The 11905-nt window shown below is 43.3% G+C and overlaps 3 protein-coding genes across 3 annotated transcripts; all 3 read right to left on the bottom strand.

The window, feature by feature from the left end:
- Nucleotides 1–3331: 3331 nt before the first annotated feature.
- CCR75_009150 (uncharacterized protein) lies at nucleotides 3332–4054 on the bottom strand (the record flags this gene model as incomplete). The annotated part of the gene is made up of 2 exons (XM_067967195.1): nucleotides 3332–3844; nucleotides 3980–4054. The coding sequence occupies 2 exons, from the start codon at nucleotides 4052–4054 to the stop codon at nucleotides 3332–3334; spliced, it is 588 nt and encodes a 195-aa protein (XP_067818616.1).
- A 1392-nt stretch (nucleotides 4055–5446) lies between these two features.
- CCR75_009149 (uncharacterized protein) lies at nucleotides 5447–6727 on the bottom strand (the record flags this gene model as incomplete). Its single annotated transcript, XM_067967194.1, has 1 exon — nucleotides 5447–6727. The coding sequence occupies one exon, from the start codon at nucleotides 6725–6727 to the stop codon at nucleotides 5447–5449; it is 1281 nt and encodes a 426-aa protein (XP_067818606.1).
- Nucleotides 6728–6914: 187 nt separating this feature from the next.
- On the bottom strand, nucleotides 6915–8540 carry CCR75_009148 (uncharacterized protein; the record flags this gene model as incomplete). The annotated part of the gene is made up of 1 exon (XM_067967193.1): nucleotides 6915–8540. One exon carries the CDS (start codon nucleotides 8538–8540, stop codon nucleotides 6915–6917), a length of 1626 nt encoding a protein of 541 aa, XP_067818607.1.
- Between the last annotated feature and the right edge of the window lie 3365 nt (nucleotides 8541–11905).

The raw sequence follows: 11905 nt of genomic DNA, 5'->3' as shown, positions 1-11905 counted from the left end.
TCTTGAGCCACCGGAACTGCTTGTACGGGTGGACCGCAGCATAGCTGTAGTCAATGTGAGTCTCTGCAAAATTTGTTTCAGAAGGCCAATGACCGTCACCATCAAGCACGTCGGCAAGGGCACGTATTCGAAACGCACGTGCCATGTGACGACGGAAACTACGCTGTGGCTCTGCCACCATGCACAAACTGCGGCGGGAAGTGAGTTGGCCAGGAACTCGCGACTTAGGTTCGTACTGAAAGATCGGATCCCCGTGAAACCAGATCGGCTCTTGCATCGCGTACTCGAGTCTTGTGGCGTGTGCGATGTCATGCCAAGTCACTGGCCATCGGAGTTCAAACCAATTGCGCCAAGTAATGCGCCACCACGTCGGTAGGCTGGTCCAGTTGAGATCGAAGCCGTGGCGCCGGGGATTTACCGTCAAGAAATCGAGCGGACTTTGTGGTCCCCAGTCTGGAAAGAAACCGGCAATGAGTCGAAGCCCCGGCGTGGTCCAATTGCAGGTTATTGGGTTAGCATCGTTTACAAACCGTAAAAGCGTTTGTATACGTTGCCGCTGCACTAGGTCGCTGATGTTGGGGAGCTGGAGTCCGCCTTTATCTCGACGTTTGTGCAGGAATTCATTCGGTACCAGTTGAAAGTACCTCTCACCGCGTTCATACTTTCTACCGAGCACAAAGCGATGTAGAGCGGCTTGCCATTGTTTCAGTAGGCGATCGGGAACGACGACGTGCATGGTGTAGTGCCAAAGGCGCGACAACACCATAGTCTGCGCGAGTAGAAGGCGTCCATCAATCGTACGCGCTCGACGATGCCACATTTTAAAACCATCATAGAAACGCTGGTCAAGAAAACTGATAATATCATCACTGGTATTGCGCTGGCCAAAGAGAATACCAAGGTATTTCACCGTGTCATCGAAACCCAGTGGCTGTAGGTCATCCATGGAAGGCGCGACCCGCGACCGGTTGAGGCTCATCAACACGCACTTGGTCCTGTTAAGCTTCGCACCTGACCCTTGGCAGAATTCATCCACGAGTCTAAGCTGTGCTTGGACTCCAGCACTCGAATTACTGAGAAGCGTCGAATCATCTGCAAAAAAAACACTGGTAACCGTGAAGTCGTCTGTAAGGCAGATTCCATGTTCATCATGTTGCCGAAGCAGGTTTCCAAGCGGTTCTATTACTAGAAGAAATAACAATGCTGAAAGTGGATCGCCTTGTTTGACACCACGTGTGGGGTGAATGGCCTCTTGTACATGACCATTGATCAGGAGACGCGCTACAGGTCGGGTATACAGGAGCTTCACCCAACGTAAGAACTGTCCACCACAACCCATCCTGTCGAGAATCTTGAACATGAAATGCCAATTAACCCGGTCATACGCCTTTTCAAAATCGAGAAAAACAGCATATCCATCTGTGTCCCACTTTGTAATAAGGTTCTGTAGATCCGATAGAAACCGAACGTGCTGGTGCATTGACCGTCCTTTCACAAAAGCTTTTTGGTCAGGGTGCACAAGTTTGGGCTATTCCGCAGACTAATCAACTGCAGGAGTAATCAAAGAGAGTTAAGATTAGATAGAGATAAGAATTCAATTACATGTTTAGTAATGAATATTCAGATAATTTAAAATTTTCAGATGAACCTTTAATTTTCGATAGTTATATAGTACAAGAGGATGATTTAGCTATAGGCCAATTTAGACTTTTAGAGGTAGATAATAGGGTTTCGATTATAATTAAGTTAGCATTTACAAAGATAGAACAAGAGACACTTAATTATATTAATACAGTTTTCATTTTACCCTCTTTAAGTTACTTGTCTTAAAGAGAAGTCTTCCTCTGCACGTACAGTGTACGTGAAATAACGTAGGGCACCACTCGCAACTGAAGCAGTACGAAGTGGACTTGTACTGAAGCAGTACAGATCGTAGTGCCCCGTTACACCTGGTAGCACTTTGTAGTCCGTCCAAGGACCACATTTACCACATCTAACATGGACAAGTTAGATGATAGTGGGAATACGCATCACGTTTCCCCTGAAAGCTACTCCTTTCTAAGTGACATGAAAAGGAGTGCGGTCGAACGAATGAGTTCGACGTAGGAAACGATGCAATCTTGGCATTGCTATCCAATTTGGACAGGGATGCCCTCCATTCAACCATCGCCAAGTTGATACAACATGAACTTGACGAGATGAAGGAAAAAGTAGCCTTGCTGAATCAGCAAGGCTCTCAACAGGCAGAACTGTTGAGGCTACAACAGGAGCAGACCCCTGTACCTGGGATGACGCAAACGCGTCGTCCCGAAACTTTAAAGATTGACATCTCTAAGTATAGGGGAGTCGAAGAAGGCTACCTCTTGAGATGGTTTGTCGAGTTAGACGATGCCATAAGGGCACGTCACATCATCGACGAGCAAATGCAAGTCGCATTCGCTCAATCAAATCTGGCAGGTCGTGCTAAAACTTGGGCATTGGTCCTTCATATGACGAGCCCTGATGGCATCGTCCAATTCGACGAACCACCTTAGAAGAGAGTCCTTCTCGACTCTTCTATACTTGGAGATGTCAATCTTTAAGGTTTCGCGACGACGCGTGTAGGTACAGGGGTCTGTTCCTGTTGTAACCTCAACAGTTCTGCCTGTTGAGAGCCTTGCTGATTTAGCAGGTGCAAACCGCTTCCTCGCTGTGCTAGGGTGTGTGCTTAAGTAGAGCGTGGCCGCATTACGACGTGCCCGCCTACAACACTAGTACGTGCAGAGAAAGACTCTCTTTAAAACACTTACTTTAAAGAGGGTTAAATAAAAACTGTATTAATATTAATAAGTTCTTCTGTTTCTATCTTTTTAATACTAACTTAATTATAAACTAATATAAAACATGTAAGTACAATCTTATCTGTCTTTCTCTCTTTGCGCGCGTCCAGCGCTGACTGGACCGCGGAGCAAGTAGATATAATTGTCTATATCTACCAATGGATAAGTTTTTTGAATATAATCCTGTAAAGTAATATTTTATAAATATTTTCTACCTTTTAGATAATATTAATTAACAACCTTTAAGTGTTAATTTTCTGTAACGACACACCCCGTTTCGGAGTATATTACAGTACAGACTTCTCGTGCCGTACCTAACCGAAATGATACACTATTCACATCAAAGTTTACGTTACGACTTACAAGTCATTCAGCAAAAGGCAACCAATGTGTTGCCCTGCAAACGCCAGTGGGTACGTACTTACAGAGTGGCCAAAAAGTTGCTTTATTTACACAAAATAGCCTTTGCACGTTGTTGCAACAAAACATTCCTTTTCGTCTCTAAAAGGCAATTAATCCCTTGCCATCCGGTGTTCCTGCAAGTGAAGTTGCAACTGCACTTCATTCAAGAGCTCTGTGAACGCCGAGCACTCGAACGTCAAGAAAAAGAACGCTAGCACGTATTCAATCCCGCTTATACCCGCTAAACCCACGACCACGACCCACGACCACTTGAAAGCCACAATCGACAGCACGTGCATCGCAACGATTGCCACTGCCGCCACAAAAAACGCCACAGCACGCCACAAACGAAGGTGCCGCGCTGCAATGGCTTTGGTGCGCCCAATTGACAAAATACGATCGACTTCTCGAAGACACGCCGCATCCGCTTGGGCTTTTTCAGTCTCTTTTCCCACGTCAATAGCGTCGACTAGAGCCACTGGGGTCGTCTCTCGATCGACACTTAGAGCGCTTTTAATTGCCTTTTTAAATACAAACTCGGCACGGACACCAAAATGATCCGACAAGGGCGTCGTTTCGCCTCGTTTGTCGGTAAAAAACCCTTTAAAGATACTGGGTGGTCCCTATACGAATATTTATTCTCAGGGGACGCAAATGTCAATCCCGTTTGTGTCGTTTTAGGCGTCGCGTAACCCGAGTAACTGTTTGGGTACGCGAAGTTCCAAACAATTAGGCGACGAATTAAAATCGCCACAAACAATTGTGAGGTTATTTCGATTGGTTGCGGCAATAAATTGCGCGAGTTCGTAACTTTGACCTGTGCGGTGGCCCATGTAGAAATCCCCAGGACCGGGTTTCCCCAACGCGTTGTAGTTGGCCACGAGGTGCGTGACATAGACATCAATGGGACCGGCGGGGGTTTCAATACGCAAGAGTCCGACGCCTTTATTCGCAACAAAATCCGACTCGTGGAGCGCATAAGGAAGTTTCGTTGTGTCTTAATCGATATCGGAGGAACTAACGGAAGTGATGCATCACGAGCCTTGAATTTACCGTCAGATACCACTAGTGTGTAAGCGCCACTGCGATTAAAATGATGGCCAAGTTCAGACGGCAAAGTTTCTTAATTCGCCATAAAAAAGTCGCAGCTAAAGTGACTGCGAGGACGGCTATACAATTGTCGGGACTTTGGCAACGACAAGTCGATCATCACCACCATTTAGCTGCATACATAAACGAAGTGTGTGATGAAGGACGCTAATAGTATTGACAACCGAAATCGTGACGGGTTTCCGAAGGTCTATTAGATACGTATCTTCGATACTGTAGATATGTGTATACCTGAATACGACAATATTTTTAACCACTTTCAGTTTCTTACAGTTTTCTTAGTTCTTGTAGACCGTTACTTGTCTCATTCGATGCGCTTGTCATTTAATGACAATAGCACAGATGAGTGAGATGAGGCGCACGACGTAGCGATATCGTTAATTAAAAATACCTTTATGAAATGATGAATCACTAAAAAGATATATTTTTTGTAAAATATTTTTTTTAACTATTATATTTTATAAGAAATATATATTTTTAGTGATCTTAATGCTAGGGACTCAGGGTACAACACACGGCAGAAACCTTTTTTCGCAGTTTTTATACGTCTCAAACTACATACAATTTGTTTTATAAGGACGGTCAGCGGCCACGAAGCGCTAAGCGCTGATCGTCCTTAAAAAACAAATTGTATGCTTTTTAAGGACGGTCAGCGCTTCGTGGCCGCTATTTTCTTAACCAATCTAAAACAGCCTTAGGGTATAGAAAAGCATTCGATCACAATTTTCATTTCTTAAGACGCTCGTTATTAGTATTTGCGCACTTGCTCGATCTGCAACTTTTGAAATTATTTTCATCAAAAAAGCAAATTATTTTCATCAAAAAAGCAAATGAGCTCTTTTGTAGCAGGAAAAGAGATGCCGGGGCTGGTATATATACATGCAGTATGCTCTGCGACATAATGGGCTTTCGGTTGTGTTTCCACTCCAATCATCGTCCTGTCGTTAAACACGAAATATACCAGTAAAGTGGAACTCACAGTGCAAAAAACCAGTTGCCGACAAAATAGCAACAAAATAGGAACATTCGCAACTTGTCCGACACCAAAACCACGTTTATGGCAAAAGAGCGATTTGCCGCCAGACCCGCTCTCTATGACATCCGGCTCTCTTTGGTCAGTTGAAAGCGCCCCAATCAAAACGCTTCTCCGATTCGGTCGTGTGGGTGGCATCAAGTAACTCAGTTTGCGCACGAGGAGCGGATTCCAATACAAATGGGTCATCCAGTGTCGGAACAGGCGCGGTAGCAGCTTGGAACGTTCCCCCGTTTTTATCTTCCTTTGCGTCACGTTGTAGTACAAAATTTACGCGCGTGGCCGACTTCTTAATCGTCTGTAACTCTCCCACTGTTAACGCGCCTTTCGACAATCCCAACGCCGAATGTTTGGCTTCCACGTGACCTTGTACCTTTAAATCAGTCGATTTCAAGCAAACAGTCGTAGCGACAGACCCACTCTGCTTCCCTGCTAGTAATCGTGCAATAATCTTCGCTTTCACCGTCATGAGTTGCGCAGTCTGATGCTGCAAGATCATTAATTCTTGCGTCAAGTGGCTTGTTTTATCCAATAAACTGTCCCGCACATCGTCGGAAGTGGCCACTTTCAATGATGCCACGGTCTTCATTTGCGTTTCAATTTGCAAACTTTGAATCTCTTGCTTGGCCTCGTGCACGTATTGTTGCAACAAGGACTTTAAATCCGTTATTGTTTCGAACGACCTTGCGGAGGTTGGAATGGAATATCCTAGTCCGTTTACTTGATTTAATAGATTTACAAGACAAGCCTGGAAGCTCGTAAGTGCGTTTGTTTCGGATTCATCCACACTTTGTAGAATCTTGGCTTCCTCTTGTTTTTTATGAATCCCTATACTGACAAACTCACGTAGCGACGTTGCGTTCCGAAAGGGTTCGAGAGATTTGGCGGTAGACCAATGAGAATTGTTGGAAACGTCAAAGGAAGAGATGGAAGGTTTTAAGATACTATCATTTGATGCCTTCGAGATTTCTGGAAAAGGAGCGAGAAACGGATCCTCTCGTAACCTCTCGGGCGTCAGATTCAGTAGTGGAAACAAATAACTCGGAAACGTGGGCGGAATCGAAACCAAGTTCCGTTTCGTAATACACACGATCAAGTGCATGCCCATGACAAACTCGGTTTCGTTCATGCGGTCCTTGTCGCGGAGCAAGTGCTGCTCTTTGATACGGGCGTACAGCTCCTGCACTTGGGCTTCTGGAAGACTCGACTTACGATAAAAGTCCAGAGCTGTGGTGCGAGAGATCCACGAGTTGCTAGCTCCATTGCTTAGTTTTGCATAGAATGCGCAGTAGCGTGTATGCTCGAGCGCGATCATCGTATAAAGCTGTGGATCAAGCTGGCCATTGTCACTCGCGAGTGTCATGATTCTTTAAAAATGGGAACATGATGTGGTGCACGCCAATAAAAAGTTTAACTTAGAAACAAGATGAAAAGCTGTTAAGAAATAAAGTTTTCGTTCACCCAATTAATGGAAATACCCAAACATCGTATTGAAATAGGAGCGATTATAATTATGCACAAGGACATAAAAAGCGAGTCAAGAGCTTCTCTTAAGCCGCTGGCGGCGCTAACCCCATGAAAGGCGTGACTTGCACGTTCAGAGGACCTTTGACTGGAATGGTGAGCGAGAATTCATACGTGAACGACCATGGATCGTCGACAGTCGTAATGTCAAACTTGCTAAAGAGTGTGGCCATTGCCAATTTGATCTCCATTAAGGCAAATTTCTGACCAATGCATACGTGCTGACCGGATCCAAAGCCACTAAAGACGTACGGCGAAAAGACCCGGAGCTTGCCCGTCTGTGCGTCAATCATTCGTTCGGGCTTGAATTCAAGGCAATCGTCTCCCCACGTCTTGCGATTTCGAGCATTACAATACGAAGACATCATGATGGACTGTCCCTTTTGAATGAACGTGCCATCAATTAACGTCGTATCTTGCATGGCTTCACGCACAATAAATCCTGTCGATGGATGCAATCGAATATTCTCTTTAATCGTCGCTTCCAAGTACACGAGACTCTCAAGTTGCGCGTGTGTCGGGACCTTGATCTCACCTGTAATTAATCCAGGCACGACGCGATGGATTTCTTCCCGGATTTTACGCAATACATTCGGATAACGATTCATATTGACAATAAACCAGCCCATACTGTGCGCCGTCGAGTCTTTTCCGGCAAACACAAAGGTCATGACCATATCCCGCATAATTGTTGCGTCGTCGTCTTCCATCTGTATGTTTTCCGTCTCTTTCAATCGTTTTTCTAAAAACATCGAGACAAGGTCTTTTGCTTCCATTTCTTTGCCTTGGGCTGCAAGTGCGGCTTTTCGATTCATGGAATCGACAATGACGTTTGAAATAAAAGCATTCATGATCTGAAGATTGTCCATCAAGATCTTTTCCCATCCAATATGAAGGTATTTCTTAACCTTCCAGAGCCACAAAGGCGATTGAATACGTACACCAAAAGCCACGGATCCTTCATTAAAAGCAGTGAGAAATTCATGATCGTCTGCCCGGTCGAGCGTGTCTTTTAACGTCTCCATGTCGATTCCAAAACCAATTTTACCAATGGCATCCATTGTAAAGTGACTAAGTTCTTTTTTCATACTAAAAGACTCGCGACGCTTGGCGTAGACATTTAAAACGTCGACAAACGTGCTTAAGAGATCACATACCGTCGTTTCCATGGCTTCACGCATCCTTTGCATTGAAAACAAATGACTGGCCGTCTTGCGATGATAAAACCACAGAGCACCGTCGGAAATGACCATGCCGTTGCCAAAGATATCAAAGCTAATGGAACGCGCGACAGGACCCCGTAGAAACACGTTGGCTTGCGTCACGAGCACGTCTTTGAACAATTCGGGCGATGACAGCACAATCATGGCGGGACGACCGGGAATTGCGTACATCCACGGACGATTCTCAAACGCAATCGACTGATCATTGAGCCAATCGTGAAAGCGTTCCGCGTGGCCACCAATGTCGAGGATGTTTTTTAAAAAAGGCAGCGTAGTTGGAGGCACGAGCGGCAAGAGTCGGTTTTCAACCGAGGCTTTTGGTTTCATTACATGCACGAGCAACGAAAGACCAAACGTCACGGCCACGGCAGAGGTCACGGCAACAGCAGCATCCGTTTGGACCCCCAAGAGCTCTGATATGGCTTCCATGATTTCGAATTCTTTAATGAAGTGACGTGACTGACCTCGTGGGGTCTTTTTGAGGTTTACTCGAAAGAATTTGAGGCTTTTTTTTTCGATCAGATGAGGCGTTGAAGCAGTACTCGAAAAGAGCAAATGGTTCCTAAAGCAAGCGGTACTTTTTGCTTTTTTTTGAAGGACCATTGTTTGAAAAGTCGAGCTGTCTATGTTACTATGATTTCTTAGGCTTTTGAAGAAAAACTTGTAAAACATGGACACTGGGGTAGATTTTGGCGACATTGTCGGTCGTAGATAGTTTCTTTTTAGCTTAGTCGAAGAATGAATGGTTACAATTAGATGCTTTATCAATCAACGACACGGAAAGCAGAACTTGTTTATGAGTCTGCTCTTTTATGGGAGTATTTAATGGGTACGCCGAGTTGAGATCTACATGTGTTTAAAAGGACCATTTAGGCGAGATATAATGACACCCGGCATTATTTTAGAAAATACTTGCAGAAATAAATCAGTTTAAATACGATGACGCATGACAGCTCGGGAAGATTATTTGCAGTATTCTTCCTTACAGACCGGATCTTCCCACAATCTTCTATCCTCCTGTAGCCTCCTGGAAACGGTAGTAGACCGGAACTGCTGCATTGAGGAAAAAATACTGTAAAAATATCAGCTGCAGACGATTTGATATAAGTTTCCAAGAGACGGTGCAACAATCTCCAGAAACTGAACTTTGTCAGTCAGCATTTCTTGTACCCATAAATTTTTGACAAGTCGATTCATTGTGCTGGCTTTCAGACAGCAGAATCTAAGATGAAAATTGTGTTTTCACAAATCTGTCTATGGTGTGGAAGTGACAATCGTACTGCAGCTGCTGCTGGCATCTGCACAAAATAAGAAAGGCGTGATGACAGCTCAGATATTGATTTTTGCTCGTGTGGGACCAGGTTTTGACAGAAAAATAATTATATTTCGGTGGAATTTAACGTGGTATCATGGTGGGGATTGTAATGGCGGCTTTTCCACCAACTTTGAGATTACCCTATTTCATAAATAATCCTTGCTCAAGTCGTACGAATGTAGCATAACATATGAAACTTGTAAGCACTTCTTATTAATGAGGTATAGTCCTCCCTCTAGTGACGTATCCCCCGAAAACTCTTACCTTTCGCTAACTTATAGAATTTGACGGGAGAAACGTATACTTGCCAGAAAATAATTTTGTATACACATTGTGACGACACTTACCCTATTGAGCAGCAGAAATATTATTTTTTGTTAGTAACACAAACCAACGAGCGTAACGTGAATGGAAGCATGTAGATATCTAAAACGGAGAAAGCGCGCGACACTATCTGACTTGTAAGTACTGATTACTATGATATAACTCCTACTACATTTCCGCAGTAAAAACGAGGCAAACCCAAACCTGTTTAATTTTCCTTTGACTTATTTGCACTCATGGGGCTTCGTCCATATGTAATATGCAATCTGGACTAGCCTCTTAACTTTTGCACATGTCATTACTACAATTTTTCGGATTATTGTATAAATCACTACAATACACCCGAATAATTGGAGCTATTATGTAACTGGGCACTGCCGACTTGTACTGCTTCAGTACAAGTCCACTTCGCACTGCTTCAGTGCGAGTGGTGCCTCACGTGACTTCACGTGCACTAGTACGTGGAGAGGAAGACTCTCTTTAAAAAACTTACTTTAGAGAAGGTTATGTTACGGGCTAAAGTTGCTCTAAAGTTACACAGTCCCCGTTAAGTACAATTGGTGTACTTAATGGGATGGTCAATTACTTAACTAAAGCAATTGGACCCCTCACTCGGGTGTGGTTCACATTTGTGACCAACCCTTGTGTATGTGATGCACATGGGTGCATTCACATTAGGAGGGATGAAAGCTAGCGTCATCCGTTACTCGAGGTATCTAGAAAGATACGCTCGCAATACATATTAAGCGTTTTCAATAGACTCGACATTTTGATTGGTAAAAATAGGTATTGATATTGAATGCGATTAAATATAAATCAGTCTGAAAACTACTTTCTACTTAGTAAGTGCGCACGAGGAGCCGGATTACCGCTCGCGTGACGACACTTAACTACAGTACTTAGTGCGTTGGGTGAGTCGCTAACGCGCCCACCACTACGACGTGCTCGCCTACATGGTCACAATGTGAACCATAGGCACAATTGCATCACTTAAGTAATAGACCATCACTTAAGTACACAAAGTGTCCTTAACGGAATTGAGTAACAGAAGGGCAACTTTAGCCCGTTACATCTTAGCAACAAATGTCAGTACTAGGGTAGACTTGGAATAGAAAAAAAGTAAACATATTGATATAATTGAGTTTCTACGTGTTGCTATCTTTTATAGCTAACTAAATAAATTATACTTAGTATGTATAACGACTCATTGCTCACCGCACGTTTGCGCGTCTAGCAGCGATTGGCGGGGTTGCTTTAAAGGCAAATCAAACAATGAACAGTACCGTCACATTACCACAAGATTATTACCGTACAGTCCTTCCTCTAGTAACGTATCCCCTGAAAACGTCTAACTCCCGCTTAATCATAGGATTTGACGCTCAATGGTCTCTAACCTATAATTTAATTTAATAAGATAACTAATTACATTGATAACTGATATAAATGGGGCTAGAAGTTATCTGGAGGAGTGTATACGGAAATACTGGAAATGTTAAGAATAAAGATAATATATTATTCTCCTTTATTATTCCTCTTACGGATAATAGTATTTACGTAACGGTACCCCCCGTTACAAAGCCTGGGAGTCAGCGTGATCATCTGAAGATGCAGAGGTCGCACATTCCTTATCGCCAAAGCGAGACTTGATTAAATAATTTAGCTGAACGGAACGGCTATCGTTATGCACAGTGTCTTGGGTGCACGAAGAAGTTTTACGGCATAACTTCTTAATATCTATTTAAGCTTTTTCGTAATATTCAATGATTCTTGATGTAACGGGGTGTATCGTTACATGAAATTAACACTTATGGTTGTTAATTAATATATTATCTAAAAGGTAGATAATATTCGGAGAATCTTACTTTATATAGTAATGCTCGGAAATCTTATGCATAAATAGGTATAAGCCGTTTTATCTATTTATTCCGCAGACTAATCAGCTATAAACGTAAACAAAGAGAGAGAGACAGATAAGATTTCAATTGCATGTTTAGTATTAGTTTATAATTAAGCTAGCATTAACAGATAGAAAGAAGAGCAACTTAATTATAATGATACATTTTTCATTTAACCCTCCTTAAGGTAAGTGTCTTAAAGAGAAGTCTTCCTCTGCACGTACTAGTGTACGTGAAGTGACGTAAGGCACCACTCGCAA

This window comes from Bremia lactucae, linkage group LG2, assembly GCF_004359215.1.
Source record: "Bremia lactucae strain SF5 linkage group LG2, whole genome shotgun sequence".
Classification (NCBI taxonomy): Eukaryota; Oomycota; class Peronosporomycetes; order Peronosporales; family Peronosporaceae; genus Bremia; species Bremia lactucae.
Note: the sequence above shows the minus strand (reverse complement) of the source record. Positions and strands in the feature narration are given on the sequence as shown.